The sequence below is a fragment of the Cricetulus griseus genome, chromosome 6 (genome assembly GCF_003668045.3).
Source record: "Cricetulus griseus strain 17A/GY chromosome 6, alternate assembly CriGri-PICRH-1.0, whole genome shotgun sequence".
In the NCBI taxonomy this organism is placed as follows: Eukaryota; Metazoa; Chordata; class Mammalia; order Rodentia; family Cricetidae; genus Cricetulus; species Cricetulus griseus.
The window spans coordinates 65,639,471-65,660,807 of NC_048599.1; the positions used below are offsets into that span (position 1 = coordinate 65,639,471).

General features: G+C 41.7%; 1 protein-coding gene across 1 annotated transcript in view; it reads left to right on the forward strand.

Moving 5' to 3' along the window:
• The window catches only part of Ryr3 (ryanodine receptor 3), a 465,461-nt gene that overhangs the window by 357,838 nt on the left and 86,286 nt on the right, over positions 1–21,337 (forward strand). The window contains 11 exon segments of the mRNA XM_035447052.1: positions 618–764; positions 926–988; positions 2,055–2,130; positions 2,243–2,366; positions 4,762–4,877; positions 5,568–5,635; positions 6,525–6,646; positions 12,196–12,245; positions 12,657–12,717; positions 14,364–14,602; positions 15,952–16,033. Coding sequence (XP_035302943.1) covers positions 618–764; positions 926–988; positions 2,055–2,130; positions 2,243–2,366; positions 4,762–4,877; positions 5,568–5,635; positions 6,525–6,646; positions 12,196–12,245; positions 12,657–12,717; positions 14,364–14,602; positions 15,952–16,033 — 1,148 coding nt within the window.

Genomic DNA, 21,337 nt, shown 5'->3' on the forward strand with positions numbered 1-21,337 from the left:
ACAGAAGAGATACCTGCTACATGAAGGATAGTGAGAATACAAAGTCCCTGTGGACGGAGAAACAGGTCTCTTGTTCTTTCTTCCTTTGTTTTATTCTTTCCTTCCTTCTTTTAAAATTAAGTAGTATGGTTCATCACAACTCTGAATTCTGGTCTTACAGTCAGTATCTGTTCTTTGTAAGTTTAAGTTTAGTGTCATATGTAAGGGATGACATAAATATCTTTGACTGTTGACCATTCATGAAATTGGGCATACATCAAAAGAATTCTAATTTTGAGAAGTTCTGTTTCCCAGGATCAAGGAAGAGCTCAGTGAAAATGCATTTGACAATGTTCCATCTTAAACATAAGACACAATGAGTCATTTTCCTGATTCTTCACTTCTTTATAAACTATAGCAATGTCATTGACAATGTAGTTCATTTCCCCTAATAAAAATACTGTAGGCTTGGGATCTTAAATTCAAAAGCATCATAAGGACTATGGGTTATATGCAAGATGCTGTAAATGACATTTTGACCTTGAGAGGGAAGGATGGAGCAAATTATCATCTTTGTGTGTGGTGGGGAAATGGGTATGGTGTGTTCTGCATAGCTCTTCTGGGCAAACTTCCTCTAGGAGAAGGAAATTTATCGCTGGCCTGCCAGAGAATCCCTGAAAACCATGCTTGCTGTGGGCTGGACTGTGGAAAGGACCAAAGAAGGAGAAGCTTTGGTTCAACAAAGAGAGAATGAGAAACTTCGATGTGTGCCCCAGACCAACCAGGTATGACTACCATGCTCAGTTGGCAACACTTGGCCAATAGAAGCCATGATGGATCTAGGAAGGCTCTCCTGGAGTATGGTGATAGACTCACCTAAGGTGAACACTGTGTTTGGAGCAGCCGTGTGTCTGATGACCTAGTGACTCTGCCTCTGCTCTCCTAGGGCAACAGCTACAGCCCTGCCCCACTGGATCTCTCAAATGTTGTGCTGTCCAGGGAGCTCCAGGTCAGTGCCAACCCAGATGCAGAACATCAGTGCCTAGTAGGCACGTTGCCCTCTGAAGGGTACAAGGAGAAAAGCGAAGAGAGTGCCTAGAATATATTGCCACTAAGATATTAAACCTGAAGAGGGTTGTGCTCTTGTGCCAAGACTGTGGAGAAATCGCCAGATAATTAGCCAATCATCTAAGAAGGGGAGGCTGTGCTGCCTAGAGTACCATAAAGGGTGGTGATTCAGTAAAAGGAAGAACAATCAGCAAAGTCCTAGTGTTAAACTCCCAAAATAAAATAAGAGAAAATCAGTGAACTGCAGCTCCTGAGTGGAAATGTTCACGTGGCCCTTGTTAATCTCACAAGCCATGAGGACACCCTGCAGGTGCCATGGTAGATATGCTCAGTTTCCCCACAGTGGTGCAGGGAAGCCATCACTGCAAGACTCAGCACTATAAAACCAAATAGATGCAACTACAAGTTTTGAGGTGCATCCCTCAACTCCTCCTCTCCTGCACATATCAGTGCCTGTGCCCTCCACTCCAGGCTAGGGAAGAAGCCAATGGGCCAGCCCCTTGGACCTTAAAGGAAGTTTTTTCCGAAGAATATCTTATGCTTTAGGTCAGAGCTGTGTGAACCTCATAGAAAGATTCGTTCTATTTGCTAAAACTCAATGGCAGAAGTTTCCAGCAAGGTGTGATTTTTTGTTTGTTTGTTGAGGTAAAGATTTTCATAGATTCTTGACTTTGACCTCACTCCCCCTACCTGGCTCCCTATCTTTGGCGAGAAGTTTAATAGTAAGATAAATGAGATGCTGGCAATGTGCAACTTTGGCTGGAAATGTGTGTTTCTCCCAGATGCACTCAGCTGCCAGGATAATAAGTTGCAAAGGAAGGACAGAATCTGAAATTGTATAGGATGGTATAAAGCTAATGAGGTGTGTCACACAGAATAATTAATAGTGGTAGGCCGCCAGCAGCAGGCAAGTAACATTTGGTGGTGCTGTTCCAGAACCTGGAAGCCATGAAGTAGGTTTTCTCGCTTGCTTTCTCTCTAACTTGTGTCTCTGGGGTGGGGAACAGGGAATGGTGGAGGTGGTGGCTGAGAACTATCATAACATCTGGGCCAAGAAGAAGAAGCTGGAGCTAGAGAGCAAAGGTGAGCTTGTTTCACAGCCTGCCTTGGGGACAGTGATCTGGGGGATGTGGTAGCTACTTTGCCCAGAAATACAAAGGAAAACAATCTGTGTTTGTCTCTCGTCTTACTCCAGGTGGTGGCAGTCACCCTCTTTTGGTACCATATGACACCTTGACTGCCAAGGAAAAGTTCAGGGATCGAGAAAAAGCACAGGACCTGTTCAAATTCCTCCAGGTGAATGGCATTATAGTTTCTAGGTAAGTCGTCATCATCCAGGTGATGTTGGTGGGGCAGGGGAGAGATGTGAGTCTGGCTTCACTCTTGGGTAATCAACCCCCACCTCCAAAAATCATTAAAGACTGTGCTTGACACTTCTGGAAAGGGTTCTAATGAATGCTTGCATACACATTCAACAAGTAGTACATTATAGGGCAACGCCTTTTCTTTGTATATTGGTCCAGCAATTGGAATTATAAACCACATTCTTAATACACCCAGGAAGCTTTAGAATTTAGCCGCCTTTAAAGAGGAATGAGAATTTGTAAGCACAAGCAAAATAATGTTTGGCATGCTGGATGATTTTGCAGGTTTCCTCCCTTTCTCTTTCAGATGTCTTGCTAATCCTTCATTCAAAACTATATTTATAAATTTTCAGCTGAAGGTCCTTGTAAAATAGCCAACAGCTCTTGCACACTTTGATCTGATTGTTTTATATTAAACTGCATCATAGCAGCAGCGAGCACAGCTAACAGAGGCAGTCTTTGAACCACAGGCACTGGTTTCCCTGAAGCGGCAGCTCCTCTGGGGAGACGGAACACATCACAATGTCCCACCACATTTTATCAGAAAATGGTGAATGCTTTCTGGTGAAGCTGCCCTGCACTACTTGCTCTTTTTTATAGTTTGTTTATTCTTTTAAATTTCATTTTATATTCCCACCACAGTTCTCCCTCCCACCCTCCTCCTGCCCGCCCCCCCCCACAAGCTCCCAGCCCATCCCCAATCCACTCCTCCTCACAGGTAAGGGCTCCCATGAGGAGTCAACAAAGTCTGACACAATAGGCTAGGGACTGCTCACTCTTAAAGGATTCACTTACTCACTAATCAGATGTCTATGGAGAGAGATGTAGTGTTGCGCTTGCCTACGTCGTTGTAGGATGGAAGGCACTGATACACCCATTCCTCCTCAAAGAGGGGTTTGCCAAGCAAGTTATTTCTCTTTTTTTTTAATTTCCTAGAGATTTTTTTTGTTAGTGAATGCCAAATAAATAAAACTAAACAAATATTTCTATTGTAGCTCATAGGAAGAAAATTACAGAACTTATTTGCCATATTGTCGGGTGGGAAAGGTCATGCTGCAGGAGACAGCCTCTGGGGAAGCCTTTGAGAAAGACTCCCTGCCCTGCTTTAATCTGCTTTTTAGCACTAAGGTGAATGTGGAGTGCGATTTGCTGATAAAACTCCTTGCTCACAGAAATGAAAAATGAAAAATTCCCCTTTACTGTAACCAAAAAGGAAGTCAAGGAAATATAATTAGGGATAAACCAAGTTCAGTAGCCAAATTCTGGGTACTTACTTGCCCTATGTGGGGCCCTATGGGAGACACGAGTAGGCAGATGATCAAGTGAGGCCCCATCACCAGGAGAAAAAGCGCTCTAACTTTACCCTCTCCACATCTCTGCTGGTGAAAGCCTATGTATGTTCCATTGTTCAAGCCCAAAATATTTCTCTTTAAGAAATCTTAAAGAAAATTTTTAATTGTTCTACCTTTAAAACATGTGCAGAATCTACCCACTTTTCACCTCCTTCATGCGATCCGCGTCACTACTGAGATGTTTTCCCGCTGGGGCTCTCTGCTTCGACCCTTGTCCCATCCAACCTCATTCTAAATGCAGCAGCCAGAATAGTTGAAAGGCATGCTGCAGCGCCCCTCTCTGGAGGTGCCAGGAGCAGTTCTCGTCGCACTCAGAGAAAAGCCCCAAATGATTCACTGCACTTTACATGTCCATCTTCTCCTTGGACACCTAACTATCCATTCCACCCACCCTGACCACTCTGTCATACTCCTCCAACCCAGGATGCGTGCTCCTGCCTCAGAACCTTTGCGCTTGTTCCTTGAGCGAATCTTTGCCTACATGTCCTTATAGCTCACCACTTCACCTCCTTACTACCTTTACTTCCATTCCAGTTTCCCCGTCATCCCAACCCTGATCACCATAAGTCACATCATAGCCCATAGACCTATAACGTCACCCCAGGCTTCTTCATCCTGCTTTTCTTTTTCTCTTTTTAAAACATAACATCATGCCGCATAATTTATATTTTGCTTTTGTCCATTTACAGCTAGCATCAGGTCAAACATATGAGGAATATTTGTTGTCTTCTCTGGCTTATCTCTAGCTCAATATGTTTTAGTAATAATTACAAAGATCTTTCTGAAGACTCTGCTAAGAAATCACTTTCACAAAAGTGTTGCATGCTCACATAGCCGGGTCCAAGTGCAAGAGTAAATCAGTCGAATGATGAGTCATTCCACGAAGCCAGAACTGTCAACACTGACAACTAAATTCAACAACATGGGAAGGTTGGGTAATACACCAAAGTCACCTGTTTTTCTCTGTTACTTCTGGGGTTCATCTCTGCCAAATCTAGAGGAATGAAGGACATGGAGTTGGATGCCTCCTCCATGGAAAAGAGATTTGCCTACAAGTTTTTGAAGAAGATCCTGAAATATGTTGACTCTGCTCAAGAGTTTATTGCTCACTTGGGTAAGTATAGCTGCAAAATGTCAGGAAAGAATGTGGTTAGTCCTTTAGAAAGAATGCCCTAATTATGAATGATCTTCATGTGTCACCATGGCTCATGATTCATTGGGACATACGATTTGGGTGGAAAACAGTGACTGAGATTTATTTCCTCCCGACTTAAAGTCAGTTTAGAGGCTGGGCAGTGGTGGCACACACCTTTAATCCCAACAGAGACAGAAGCAGTTGGATCTCTGTGAGTTGGAGCCATCTGGTCTACAGAGCTTGGACAGCTAGGGTTGTTACACAGAGAAACCCTGTCTCCAAACAAACAAACAAACAAACAAAAAGTTTGGTTCCTTGTTAGTTTAGGTCCTTGACTTCTCTGCTGAATTTAATGGACTCTTTTTTTTTTTTAATGCAACTCATCCTATTAATTCTCCCATGCTTTGTGACTATGGACATCACTGAAGCCCCTTCAGAAAAGTGTGTGTCGAGACAGCTGTGAGAATTGACATGAGACACACCCAACCAGCACAGTCACAAAGTACTCTATAAGATGTTATTTTGTGAAAGCAACTAAGCTTGCTGAGTTTCTTTTGAAAAGCTGCTCTGTGTCTAAAACTACTATGATTATTCCTTTGCTCTGTGGTTGCTTGCTTGCTTGTTTGTTTTGTTTGCTCTGACCAGAGTATGATACCCCTGTCTTTATAGAAGCCATTGTCAGCAGTGGGAAAACAGAAAAGTCTCCCCATGACCAGGAGATCAAATTCTTTGCCAAAGTAAGTGTTTCTCCTTTGCTCAAGCTCTCTACTACTGAGGGTGTAGTTTAAAGGGTCCATTGAGGATATTTAACACTGCAAAAGCTTCAGTGAAACAGAGATGTGTTCCTCTGCTATTGAACAGACCCCATGGGGGTAGGAGATCCAAGAGAGTAGGCAGGCTGCTCAGCTCCACATCAGACGTAACCTCAGACTCAGGATCCTCCTCCCTTGTTCTGTGCCATCTGTAACGTTATGCTTCATGTTACCGTAGCTCAAACAAGCTCAACCTCATCATAGCTGTAGGAAAGGGATGTCAAAAAGAAAGGCAAGGAGAGAGCAAGCTTCTGCTTTTCTGGAGTTCTAACCTAGTAGTACAAGTAAGTCCTTTTAGTTCACTCTAGCGATGAGGAAAACTGGGAAAGGCACTCCCTACTCATTGGCCCTGTCTCACTAAAATCTGTCACTGAAAAGAAAGAGGGAGTACATTTGGGTACCAGTGACTAATCTTGCCCCAAATAAGCCTGCTGACCAGACCAAAAGCCTTTCAGTGTCTGTGGAACAGAGATAGATGTTTAAGCTTAGGGCTCAGTCAGGTCTTCAGTGTACCTTTTGATGCCATGGCCAAGAAGGCAATCTGAGTTCCCCGGGAGTCCTCTTCAAATCAGATCATTGTCATGCAAACTTATTTGTGCCTTTAGTCAGTATCCTTTCCTGTCACATAATGCCAACACCTCTGGTTAGTAGCACAGAAAATAATAATAATAATGCCAAGTGAGACCCAGAACAGAATTTCCTGGAAATCCACAGCCTGTGTTGAGAGCCCTTTGCTTATTGAGGATGATTTCTGTAAAAGGAACTGGTGGACAGACTTGGATCAGCTGCATTAAAAATGTTCCATGGTTTCCAGGTTCTTCTCCCACTGGTTGACCAGTACTTCACCAACCACCGCCTTTATTTCCTGTCGTCTCCTCTGAAGCCACTGAGCAGCAGTGGGTATGCTTCCCACAAAGAGAAAGAAATGGTAGCCAGGTGAGTTGAGTCCATGGAATCAAGAGAGGGCTGCTATGCTAGTTTCCTCTGAATTATTGTGACAAATGTCTGATATCAGTAAAGCTAAGAGGGTTATTTAGCTCATAGTTCTGAAGTTCCATGTCCCTGGTAAGTAGGCACCTTTACTTTGATCCCATAGTCTGGGCTCCAGGTGGCAGTGACAGGAAGCGCACCTATGAGGCAAACTGCTCAGTTCATGGCCAGAAGTAAAAAATAGCAAAATCCTAAAATCTCCTCTAGAGTGTGCCCCATTGACCTAAAAACCTCCCACTCGGCTCCATCCTCCAAGCAACCCTAGCCTCCCTCCATCCCAGTAGCAATACCCTAGAGACAGAGCCTCTAACACATGGGCTCTTGGAGGACACTTGTTTAAACCACCATTCTCAGCATTAATGTGGTTTATTTAAGACATCGTTTACCTGGGGACTGAATCACAAGTTCTTTGTAGAAATGATGCATAACTTGATGATGAGTTATTGGTTAGCATCTTGATTTGAAAATGTTTATATTGTGTATATCTTGGTGATCTCAGGGGCTAATAGAATTGCACTGTTTGGGGTGTGCATAGGGACTTGGAAAAAATGTAGATACACAAATCAATTACCCTGAAACAATGCTGAGAAGGCGGCCAAGATCCTTCTGAAGCTTGGGGAAATTAAACGCAGCACTAAGGCATACACTGCTTTCTGTCGCTCCTTACCAAGTTTGCAAGATTCAAATTTTTAAAACTCAGATCTTACAAGGCCTAGTGTGATTCATCTGAGATTTGAAAGCTAGAACTACATGATTCAGTCTAAATGTTTGTTCAGAAGTATCAGCCTCAGAGCTGAAGGGGTGGCTCACTGGGTAAAGACACGTGCTGCTGGAGCATGAGCACCTGGGTTTGGATCTCAGCGTCCATGTAAGAAGCTAAGTGTGGCTGCATGTGCGTCTGTAGCTCCACCGCTTTGGGGGCTAAGATAGGAAACTCAATGGAGCTTGCTGACCACCAGCCTAGCTCCACATTTAGTGACAGACACCGTCTCTAAAGGACCAAGTTAGAGAGTGACAGAACACCAGACATCTTCCTCTGATGGCCAGATGCACAGGCACACGTGCACACGTGAGCGCTTGAGCACACACACACACACACACACGCACACACACACACACACACACACACACACACACAGACACACACACATCAACCTACCACTCCTATAGGGATACCTTCACAGACCTTAACATAGGGGAAGTTTCATAATGAGGCTGAGAGGTGCTGTCTGACATACTTCAGGTTCTCTCTGAGCAATAAAAGACCAAGTGTGGATTAGACTTCTAAATAGCAGAGAAGTAAAGAGGGTAGTGAAAGTCTAACTGCTCTCCATTGACAGTGAACTTGCATGTTGTACTGGATAAGAGCTCATCCACTGATAGTCACTCTCTTTGGGAGTATATTCAGCTTGAAAATTTGCCTCATTAAACACACTGCATGGACAGGCACTAAAATTAATTTTCACATGCAAGAATTATTGCCCATCTGAGTAAATATGGTTGTGAAACATCAACAATGTGTTAAATTGAAAGTACGACCTGTGTCTTACAGTCTTCATTTTCAAAGCAAGAATCTGAGGTGCACTTAGCTTCATTTATTCCAGAACCCAAAGTATCTTAGGTGGCTAAGGCTGAAAATTCAATCCTCATGACAATTGCATGCCTCTTCTGTACTGTGATCACTTAGTGTCACTCAAGACAGAAGAAACCCTAGGATGCTTTGGAACCAGGTACCGAGCCTAAGATCTTATACCTTTAGGTTGAGCTAATGTGTTCTATAAGAAGCTAGGGAAATTCGGGGCCGTGGGAGACATTCAGATAATCCAAAAGAGGGCAGATGCGTCTGTTTTCTTCATCTGTTGATTTTAGACTATTAATTCATGGAAATGTAACATTTGTTCAACCAGGCACCATTTGTCGTGGCTGGAATACAACCTAGCGCTGATCAGCCTTGCAAATAGCTTCCAAATCCATCCATGATCTGGTGTCTCCCACAAAAAGCAGTTGTGTTTGTGCTTCACGTGTTTGCCCTGCCAGACTCTGTTTCCTTCTTTTTGCTTATTCTCTCCCCACTTCGGCTTTTGTTTGTTTCACCCTAGGAGACTCTTTTTCCTTCCTTCTTTTTTTTCCTTTGGTTTTTGTTTGTTTGGGGGGGATAGGAAGTCATTTGTTCATTTGTTTTGGGTCTCAATATGTAGCTGTGGCTGGCCTAGAATTCACTATGTAAGTCAGGCAGGCCCCAAACTTACAGAAATCTGCCTGCTTCTGAAAAATGCTGGGATTAAAGGTCCAGCTTCTTTTTTTTTTTTTTTTAATTTTATTTTAGACAGGACCTCCACAGCCCAGCCCAGGCTTATCTGCAAGCTACCAATTCTCTTGCCTCAGCCTCTGATCCCCACTAGATTCCTCCTTATTGGATCCTTCATCCTTGGTTCACCTCATTTTTTAAATTTGATGCCTTTTACTGTGTAGAGTTTTCAGCCTTTCTCTTATGGAATAATTTCATTTTATCTTTTTCTTTCTTTTTGAGATAGGGCTTTCCCTCTATAGTCCTGGACGTACTGGCTACTAAAGGCTTGTGCCACCATGCCAGTCTTTATCATTTTTAAACTCTGAGAGGGAAGAGCTTCACCTGGGAACTCTAGCCCTTTATTATTTTGGACTAAAGGGAATTATCTTAGTTGGGGTTTTTACTGCTTTGATAAAACACAGTGACCAAAAGCAACTGGCAAGGCAAGGATGTATTCTATTTTACACTTCCAGGTAACAGTTCATCATCTGGGGAAGTCAGAGCAAGAACTCAAGGCAGGAACTGAAGGAGAGGCCATGGAGGAATGCTGCTTTTGTTTGTTCCTCATGGCTTGCTCAACCTGCTTTGTTATACATTCATGACTACCCACCCAGGAATGGTACCCACACATCATGCTTCCACACCAACCATTAATCAAGAAAAATGTCCTGCAGACTTGCCTACAGGCGAATCTTATGGGGTCATTTAAGACTCCCTCTTTCCAGACATGTCTCCATTTGAGTCAAGTTGACAGTAACTAACTCTACACAGTAATTCTTTCATTTAAATCAGGGCCTCTTAAGAGACAGCGACAACTTTTTGAAATTCCAGGTACTGGCTTTTGCAAATCTGAGAAAGCACTCTGATTTCTGACAGTGAAGGAAGCCCTTCAGGATCTGATCCTAACAGCCCAACCACGTACTTTAGGTTGAGAGAACATTTGCTTTCAATTTATACAAAAAAAAAAAAATGTGTTCATCCATTTGAAGTGTTTTCAAATTTCTGAGTTATTCTCCAACTTTCTTAGAAATGCTTATTTGGTTACAGATAAGAAAGCTAACACAGAGCGAAGAGCATTGAAGGATCTTGACCAAGACAGCCTAGTTATTCATGAGCCAAGCACAGAACTAAGCCATCAGCAATATAGGCTACACTGCTTAATGCTCTTTCTCCCTGTCCAGCTCTATGAGTTCACATCAAATAAGCAGCAGCCCATGTTAATTTCACATTAGCTGCCAAGTTTCTGTTAACTCACTATGAGTTCTCTTAAGCTCTACACCAGAGAGGTTCTGACTTATTTTCACTAATCAACAGTAACATTGGCTGTAATTTTTCAAGATAGCCCAGAAAAAAATCAGACATTCACTGAGAGGTTATCATCCTTTAAATTGATGGGGTTTCATCAACGAACACTGGGGGTGCATTTCTTCTGTTTGAGTTGTCCTAAGGAGACTTCTATCCTGTGAGAGGCAAAGATCTCCATGACAAGTTATTAGTGTGAACCCAAGACTTCGGCCGAGTCTCATTGTAGAATTTCATGGTCTACACTAGTGTCTTGTCTCTGTTTTCCCTATTAGCCCTCTTTCTGTTTCCCTGCTTCCTGAAGGAGAAGCAAAGTTCTTGTCAAGCCATGTCAATACCAAATGTTGGAGTTCAGAGGACTCTCCTCTCAAGAGTATCACCCACACCTGTGGACTGTAGTCACAGTACCCTGAGTGGGGTGCACAGTACCCTGAGCAGCATGCTCAGAAACATCTACAGGGTCCTTCCTAACTACACAAGGCCTTCCCAACTACAGAGAAGTATATATAGTTCAACCTTCAAATCTCCATGGTGTAAAATATCAGTGAGGCATAGCAAGGAATCAGAAATATAAATAACAACAATAATAATTGTTAGTATTCAAGCATCTGTACTGGCCTGTCCTTGGGGTTCTGACAGGATACACTCTCAGCTGCAGCCACTAAGAGCACCACCGGTGCATATTCACTATGTTCCCTTTTAAAAGGGCCCTGCCCTCTTCCCATTTCCCCCTACCTCTCTCTCTCTCTCTCTCTCTCTCTCTCTCTCTCTCTCTCTCTCTCTCTCTCTCTCTTTCTCCCTCCCCTCTCTCTCCTTTCTCTCTCCCTTTTCTCCTCCCTTCCTCCCTCCCTCCCCCCTGCTGCTCCTGTCCCTGGAGGCTGGTCTTTCCCCTTTTTATTATCCCTTTCCCTAATTAAAAAAAAAATACCCTCTGCTTGAACCCTGTTGCATGGCATCTTTCTCTTGCTAGCTGCTTTTCATAAATTACAACAATTGCTTTCTACTTCCTGAGGACCCAACTAGGGCACACTATTGACTAACAAAAGATAACAGCAAAAATGGACTTCTCTTTTTTTTTAACTTTTTTATTGATTCTTTGTGGATTTCACATCATGCATCCTGATCCCACTCACCTCTTCATCCGCTCTGCCCTTACAACCTCCCCCCATAAGAACAAAATTTTAAAGTAAAAACAAAACAAAACATCTCAGCATGGAAACTGTAATGTGGCCCAGTGAGTCACACAGTGTACCCTTTAGTCTTTACTTGTGCTCATTGCAATGAGTCATTTTTCTGGTTCAAGGCCTCTGGCTTCTGCTACACACTCAATACTGGGACCTCACTGGGATTCTTCTTAGATATCCTGTTATTGCCTTGTGTCACAAAGATCCTGTAGGTTTGAAGAAATGCAGTTCCTAAAATGTTTTTGTATTTAACAGACTCCTACTCCCTACTCTAACCATTAACATTTTTTCTAAGCCCGACATTTTCCCACCTGCCAGCTAAGCTTCACACTCTACTTGAAGGCTGCAAAATGGTTCGCAATTCATTACGATGATAGAAAAGCAAGCTGCCTTTTAGGATCTTCATGTTTGTTTGTTTGTTTTCCTCCATGTTACATGAATGAACATTTCAACACATGGTATCTATCACCAAGGAAAGTTTACCCAGAGGGGTGATTTCTGGGTAGGATGGAGCTACCTGAAAGAAACCTTTCATGATTCTCCATCAGCACGGCGTGGACCACATTATTTCCAAAGACTCTTCCAGAGGACACGGTCCATCCTCCTAACCTAACAGTCCAGTTGATGCACTGTTTCACATGTGAGGGGTGGGAGAATGGGGGTAAAAATTCCTTCTTGTGTCTCTGTGGCTTTCTGAACTGCAACCCTTTCTGCTTTAGCCTGTTCTGCAAGCTGGCGGCTCTCGTGAGACACAGGATCTCCCTCTTTGGTAAGTGATGGGATGTGTTGCTAATGGCAGCAAGCCTTCCTGTAATTATCTTGAGCTTCATTTTGGCCTTCATTTGTGGCTCCTGTGGAAAATCTGCACCTTGGGACTGAGGTGTCACCTAAATTTTCTGTAGAAAATTGGTCTGAAGCATGATTAATGACCTCTCTCCCACTTTAACAGCTCAGATTTTCCACACCAATGAATGTTTGAAGCTCTGCCTGTGACATCCATCATGAAGCAGAGGATGTGTCAAACTAGAGATAAATGCCTCGGTCCCTGAACACAGATCTGGCACTTTGTGTGTTGCTGGTTAATTATACGGGGTATGCCTGGTGCATATTAAGAAGACTGCATTTAAAAGCCAGACTGGGTTTGGAGAGTCACAGGTGATTTTTCTTTTTTTTATTCTAGGTAGTGATTCAACTACAATGGTGAGCTGTCTTCACATCTTAGCTCAGACACTTGACACAAGGTAAGTCTGATGCTTTCTTCCCAGTACCTCCTAAGGACTCCCTCTCTGGCCTCCAAATGGGCAAAAAAGGCCCTGGAAGTCAACACTTTGCTTCTCGTTTCCACAGTACAGACCTACTGTCATGGACTGATCAATTCTGAAATTCTGAAAGAATTGATTAGTTATTGTCTTCTCTTACTGAGTTCATTTGTCAGGAGATAAAATGTATAACATAGCAACGTTCAGTTTGTACCTCCTTGTACACACACACACACACCACACGGGTAGAGATATCTGGGAGGTGGTGAAACCCTCATCATCCTGAGAGATGGACATGGCCAGGAAAATGAGGTGATATCTACCTTCAAAAGAATCACATAGGAATCCAGAGAAAGAGTCCAGCAGAAAAAGGCGCTGACGCTCCCAGTTCACTCACTGTGACCCATGTGGTAGAAGGAGAGAACTGACTCCAAGAAATCATCCTCTGGCCTATGTACCTACACACATACATATGCATGAATAAATAAACACAGTTTTCAAATACATCAGATAGCTGGTGAAGTAATATATTCCTGTAATCGCAGCATGTAGAAGACAGAGACAAAAGGATCCCAAGTTCAGATTCAGCCTTAGATTTATAGTAAAACTTTGTTTAATGAAAATAAAAGATGCAGAAAAAAGGGAGATTTTATTTAAAAATACATAATTCTGGTAATATTAACATACTGATATTTTGCTGGGCGTTGGTGGCACACACCTTTAATCCCAGCACTCAGGAGGCAGAGGCAGGTGGATCTCTGTGAGTTCGAGACCAGCCTGGTCTACAAGAGCTAGTTCCAGGACAGAGAAACCCTGTCTTGAAAAACAAACAAAATAATAATAATAATAATAATAATAATAATAATAATAATAATAGTAATAATAATAATAATAATAATAATAATAATAATAATAATAAGAAGAAGAAGAAGAAGAAGAAGAAGAAGAAGAAGAAGAAGAAGAAGAAGAAGAATGTCCTTATCAGGATCAGGAAGAGAACATGCTCTTCAAGATCCAATGCAAAAGAAAGCCACCTTTTTAAGAGGGTGACCCAAAGATGGCAATCAGCGACAAACCAAGGCCTGTTTCACTGTCCTTTGCCTCAGGGCCCTAATAGAGCTGACTCTATGAAGAACTGGCTTTCCCTCTTCTCTCCTCTTATCCAATCTAGGACTTCTCTGCACACTAAAAGGAGTGCAGGCTTCAGGTGACTTCTCTCTTCCCCATTCTCCTCCTTTCTTCTATATACTTACCACTTGACCCCAAGTGAGCTGTGGAAAGGGATCACTCCTGTCCTCCCATTAGGTAGTAGCAGAAGATTACACAGCTGCAGCATTTGGCTGACAAGGAACTAACACTGGTTTCATTCATTCTGTGTCCTGAAGAGTTCAGCAATGATCGCCACAAGTCAAGCCCATCACTCATTCACTAACCCCAGGGAAGTGCGTGATACAGGTTTCTTTCCCTGATGGAGCAGACATCTCCAGTGCACCTGACACACTCTCATCCGGTGACCAGAGTACCCACCGTCTGCCCAGTTTCCTTGCACAGCACCACCATGGTGGGGGAGAGGGGGTTGGTTCCACAGTCCAGCTGTGCTCTTGCCTTTGACTACTGTCTCCTTGCAGGACTGTCATGAAGTCAGGCTCAGAGCTGGTGAAAGCTGGATTGCGCTCTTTCTTTGAAAATGCAGCAGAAGACTTAGAGAAGACTTCAGAAAACCTGAAGCTGGGGAAGTTTACCCATTCCAGAACACAGATCAAAGGTGTTTCTCAGAATATTAACTACACCACAGTGGCTCTGCTTCCCATCCTGACATCCATCTTTGAGCACATCGCTCAGCATCAGTTTGGGGTGGATCTACTCTGTGAGTCCTACTGCTGTTTGTCATCAATGTCTATGCAATGGCCACACACAGATGTAAGACCCACTCACTTCAGTTGACCTAGAGGGCAGAGCAGAAAGACAGACTTCCCATTCTTTTCTTAGATTAAAAAAAAATGAAGCAATAGACTCTTGAAAAGGAAAACAAATCCCTTAATTTGAGTATAGAACTTCATCTCTCTCCAATTTCATTCTGAACCAATTTCCCACCTGTTCTTCTGGCTACCAGATAGTGTGCTTCCATTTAATTTGAAAAGGTTATCTCAGCAATATACCTCAGATGGACTTCTGATACCACGGTTTCCAGACGCGCTGCTCCATGTTAAGAATCCTTAATTTGCTCATTGGTGCCAGGAGCAATGGAAAGAGGCTAAAATTTCATTTTTTTCAACTTTCGGTTGGTTTTATTTTGTTTTGTACCTAGCAGCATGTCCAGCCCCAGCCCCCAGCCCCACCATGTTCATATTCTGCCACCAAGCTTCAGTACTGCTTGAACACTGTCATCAGATTTAATTTAGTTAGTTGTCAATGGTCCAGACTGTGTCTTCCATTCCTTAGTGCCAGTAGGCAGGAGTTTTATGTCATGGAAACAAAGCATTTATTTGGTTGGTAAATAAAGCATCAAATTAGTTCTGGTTTTGTTAAAGCAGACCTATCCATGGAATAAGAATGCCTGATGATGAAATTATTTGTGTCCCTCCAGAACTCCCTTCCCTTAGAAAATAAGGGAAGATCATGATACAACTTAGTTAGCTTTTTTTTTTAATATAGCAGAAATGTTTAGATGAGCAAATGTGAGAACTCACTCCTCTCTCTCTACTCCTCTCTCCCTTCTTCCCCCTCCTCCTCCTCTTCCTGCCTCCCTCCCTTTCTGAATAAAGCATGGCAGTCGTATGGACCTTCTTAGGAAATGATCAAATATGACATGGGAGCTTCAAGCTTTATTCATTCTTTGATCTAAAGGAAGACAATATTATCCTTAGTAAAATGTGAATATAATGTCTTCCTTTACTGGGTAAGCAACCTATTATGGAGGCTCCATTGGCCAAATGATTCCTTTCTCCAAGAAGCTTTGTGATCTTCATCAGCAGCTCTGCAAATGACCTGGGAAACTTTGGTGGAGCATTTTCTCTATCAGCTTTTCCCAGCAACTAGCAAAATGGTGTCTGATTTGAAGAAGATTTCACTAGTTTACAGAGACAGAGAGGAGGGAAAAAGAGAGAGGTCTTCTGCTCTTGACTGATGCCTGCCTTAATATTTTTCTCCATGGGCTCTTCCATGTGTTGGAGATGGAGCTGGTGTTGATATGTGCTTATCTCTTCTTTGTTTCAGTGAGTGACGTACAGATTTCATGCTACCATATCCTGTGCAGCCTCTATTCCCTTGGTACTGGGAAAAACATCTATGTTGAAAGGTAATTAGTTTTTGCTTGCTTGTTTTTTTCAGTTAAAACATTTTGGCTCAGAAAAATGTTGTAGGGGAGGGCACAACATCTGCCTAAACATATGCTGAACAAGGACAAGAACAGACATACTGATATGAACTTAGGATAGCCCAGGAATACTCAACTCTACTTAAAGGACTACAGGTAGCCAAGGAATGCCAGGAACAGGAGAAATAGTCTTCCCTGGGAAGAGCAAACCTATACCAAATGGTCAGCCCTGAAAACATATACAAGTAACATTATGCAGACTGAGAACTGAGAGGTTGTATTTATGTTTAAGAACACACACACACACACACACACACGTATAACAACAATTAATAAAAAAAGACTTCATGAATTTGAAAGAGGGCATATGGAAGGAGGGGTATACAGAAGAGTTTAGGAGGAAGAAAGGGAGGAGAGAAATAATGAATGAACATATAAAATTTTTACAGAGTAATAAAATATTATGTTAACATTTATTTTCCATACACCTTATATTAAAATTTTTCAAAAATCCATTTAACATCTGTTTTTCAGTCTAGCAAGACCTAAACATTCACTGATGAGAAGTAATGGCTTTACAGTTGAGTTATGAAAATTTGTAGCAATGTAAAGAAACAATGAGGTTAGTTAGATCAAAGGCTTCTGTGGAGAAAGCTACTGAATATATATGGCTACAAGAGCTATAAAACCTGCAAAACCATGTGCTGGTAGCCCCAAAATGTTGAAGGTGTGTCTCCTTCATTATCACGACCTCTGAATAGCTTCATTATCACAGCCTTCAGAGTTCCTGTGGTTACAGCTTGCTGAGACACTTGGGGACCTAAGGCAGTTGCTTTAGTGCTTAATGAGTCTCTGTGATACACCCTGGGATGTATGCCATTCTCAACTGTCAGATTAGCCACAGCTTTAAGCAATGCACACCTCAACACCAGAAAAAGCTATTTGATAATCTTGAATCTGAACAAGCTTTCTTGTAGAGATTTTAAGTTTAAGTTTTGCCTCTATAATCTGCTGCGGCAATGGAAGCTTTAGCGCCCCATAATGTTTCAGAGTCAGACACCATGTATTGCATTGTTCTATTTAAATCCAGAGGTAAAAATCGGAAAAAGATCTGGACTTGGCTTTATCCTTGAAGGACTGACTCCTTTTCCCCTTTCAGATAACCAAACCTGAAAGAATTTGATCTGTTTTTGGGTAACTTAATCTGAACACTCTTTGGAATCTATTTATTATGAACCTATAAATGAAGCTTGTATTGCTACCCTAAAATATAACCCTCATTTCATAATGAAACACACATATGCTAAAATGGTGTTAAGCAAAATGACAATTCATTTCCTATAATAATTCAAAAATAGCTGGGCAGTGGTGGCACACGCCTTTAATCCCAGCACTCAGGAGGCAGAAGCAGGTGGATCCCTGTGAGTTCAAGGCCAGCCTGGTCTACACAGAGAAACCTGACTCTGGGGGGAAAAAAACTTAACAACTGAACTAGTAGATTGAAATCTGGCTTAGGAATGGATTGAAAACAAGTCTATTTTATCACAACCACAGCTTCCTGGGTTCAAGAAACTAGTTAAAGAACTGATGTTTAATTTTGCTTTATAACTATTTCTTTACATTTGTCTGGCTTTCCATAAAATAGGGAGAATGGGTTTTTTTGTTTTTGTTGTGTGTGTGTGTGTGTGTATGTCTGTGTGTTTCGACAGGGTTCCTCTGTGTTGTCCTCCTGGCTGTCCTGGAACTCGCTCTGTAGTCCAGGCTTCACCTCAAGAGATTCAACTGTCTCAGCCTCCTGCATGCTGTGCTGTAATTAAATGCGTGCCACTACCTCCAAGCTTATTGAATCCCAAGAAATGGGACTACAGATGCTTGTGAGCCACCATGTGGTGGCTGGAAACAAACCCAGGTCCTATAGTAGAGCAGCCAGCACTCTTGACTACTGAACTGTCTCTTCAGCCCTGAGACAAAAAATTTAAACATGTATTTTTAACCAATAGAATTAATAAAAATTATTTTCCCAATTAACACAGAATTTCACTTAGGAGATATATCTCAATGAGAGGGGGAGGGGGAAGAGAGGGAGAGGGAGGAGAGGAGAGAGGAGAGTGCACACATGCACAGCAAGGAATCTTAGATAAATTTTTATATAGTTTCTACATTCTTATTTTGAAAAACAGTAAACAAAAGGTCAATGCTAAAATGCCAGGCCAGAAAGACTTGTTCCTGCATAGTTTTTTGTACTTTCATTGCAGAGTTATTGCTCAACTACAAAACTGGGGATGTTGGTGTTTGCATTTTTTGTTCTACATCTGCCAAGGACTAGCTAGCCAGAATTAAATTAAAGAGATCCAACAACTGAGAAACTAGAGACTTAGAATCCTAGAAGTGTGCTACTGTCAGTTAATCGGTTTTGTCTATTTGCTTAGTTTTAATTGTGAAAGGCATGGTAATTCACAAAACAAAACCCAATAGTACAGAAGTATGTCAAGTTAAAGTGTACCGTTTTATTACCTTGTGCAACATCCCATCCAGGTCCCTTTCCCAAAGAAGCCACTAGTCCCAGTAGGGTATGCCCCAGTCCGGATAATTTCTCTGTATATACATTTTCAGACATACAAGATCATAATATACATAGAGCTTTATAGCTTTGTCATATTGGATAAAGATTAAACACTTGATTTCTTTATCCTATAATTCATATTTCTAAAAATGTAACCATTTATTATACTATATCTATTAAGTTTATACTTTAAAAGATGAACAAATTATATACACTGAAATACCTACCTGCTTCCTGTCTCATATTTTTTTGCTATAAAATTCATTGTAGCATTTATGATATTTTAGTGCTAATATTCCCTGACCTACTTACTTTAATTTGTACCTGAGTCATTTAGCACATCATCTACACTTTTGAACCAATAATTCCCTGTTCTTAATTTTCTTGAATTTAGATTTATCTTTTGAAAATCTAGAGTCATCATGGGTAGTCACTTCCATAAGATCTCTGAGACATTCTGGAGTCTCTAGATACTTTATCACATCCATTCTGGGGCATACAGCCTTTGCAATCATCGTGTTCTCTCATATTCATGTAGAAGACGAGTCCACTCCCCCATGACTCACAAAGGAGAGAAGGGAATCGGTTGTTCATAAGTTCTGTTAAAGTTAAAGCTCATTCACTTCCCCATCCATGCTGCATCCCAGGACTGACTATTCTATTTCACCCACCCCACTTTACTCTTCAATTCAGGTGTTGTTTTATTTATTTTACAACTCTGAGGCAAAGTTAAGTTGTTTGTTTCTAGCATTTTATTATATAACAGAAAGCTAGCACAAACCATAAAATAAATAAATAAAATAAAACAAATAAAAGCTGGATGAAACAACCCAGTAGGAGGAAAAGGGTCCCAAGAGCAGGCAAAGGAGTCATAGACAACCCACACTCCTACTGTTAGGAGTCCCACAACACCAAACTACACCAACCATAGCATATATTCAGATGATATAGCTCAGACTATACAGGCTTCATGATTGTTGCATCAGTCTCTATGAGCCCTGCTTAGTTGTTTCTGTGAGCTGTGTTCTCCGGGTGTCATTGACCTCTTCTACAATCCTTCTTCCCACTCTTCTGTGGGATTCCCTGAGCTCTACCTAGTGCTTGGCTCTGGGTCTCCTCATATGCTGTCGTCATCAGTTACTGGATGAAACCTTCTGATGATGAGTGTAGCCCTGTCTCTAAAAAATTCTACTGCCTTCAAGTAGCTAAGGTCTGAACCTCTAATTCGAGAACCTTTTGAGGACATTCCAAATCTAAATTGCAGCACAGTCATTGGTGTGGGTTTTTCCTAACTTTTGTTCAGGGATAGTAATTCTATGTAAGTTTGGCTTGTTCCTTTCACACCTGATTTCTTTCTAGAAACTTTAGCCATTTATTGTTTTCTGTTTTGCATTGTATGATTTTTTTTCTAAAACTTCCTCTGTGTTTTCTTTTTGATTTTCTGTGTTTTCTGTGAGTGTATAGGGAATATATATTCTGTTTTTTTTTCTGGATAAATTTCTGTTTGTCATCCTTTTTTTCTTTTTTCTGGCTGATAGAAATATTGCTAACTCTCAAGAAGAGAGAAGAGAGGGGTATGTGTGTGTGTGTGTGTGTGTGTGTGTGTGTGTGTGTGTGTGTGTGTGTGTTAAAATAGAGGAGAGTGAACTGGGAGAAAACAGCAGGAGCTTCAAAACTGAGAAGCTGGTATAGGGCTGACCCCCTTCCTGGGGCTCTGATGTCTACCCCTAACCAGTAAATGGCTAAGCCAGGTGAAAAGTGGGTGAAACTATGCACACTAAATTCGTTTTTGTTTTGTTTTGTTTTGTTTTGTTTTGTTTTTTTCTGAGAGGTTTAATGTATGCTCATCCTTTGGAGAACTTAGAACTACAGCTATAAGACAAGTTCCTTCTCATCCATCCATGCCACTGTACCTCCTGTAGTTTCTCCAGGCTGGGAGTATGGGTGACAGGAATAGCAAGCACATATCATTCTCAGCCCCATCTCTTACTTGCAAGATGGAAGCTCCCCATGTACATATTGTCCACCAGGTCTTCCATGGCCTTCACATACCCTGACTGCTCACTATTTCAAGCACCTAACTCCTGTATTTACCTCCAAAGCCTTCCTCACACTCTTCTAATTCTGGAGAGTATGGATTTGGGGGTTTTATTATTGTAGTTGTTTTTTTTATTAGCTTACTTCATACATATGAGTGTTGTCTGAATGTATGTCTGTGTACCATGTACATGCCTGGTACCACAGGAGGTCAGAAGAAGATGTCAGATGCTCTAGAACTTGAATTACAAATGATTATCAGCTGCCATGTTCATGCCGAGAATCAAATCCAGATCCTCTCAAAGAGCAGCCAGTGCTCTTAACTGATGTCATCTCTGAGGCCCCATCTGGAAAATACGTTTTAATTCCTGCATTCTTACTTGATTTGGTTGTTACTTTATGGTTTGGGGTTATGATACATATTATAATTCAGCATAGATCCAGACTTCTTTTCAATTTCTTTCCTAAATTTTGAGTTTTAGGAGAAACGTGTATTTAAAACCAGCATTACTCTACTACCTTGTATAAACTGATGTCATGACTGTTCCATGGTTATGGTTAAGGTGTAGGTTTTTCACGTACATATGAGAAAAAGAACATCCAGAGGTATCTGGAAGAGTCCAGAGAAGATAGTGAAAGTAGTAGACTAACCATGGCCCGCAGACTGGAGCTGGCCATGGAGAAGC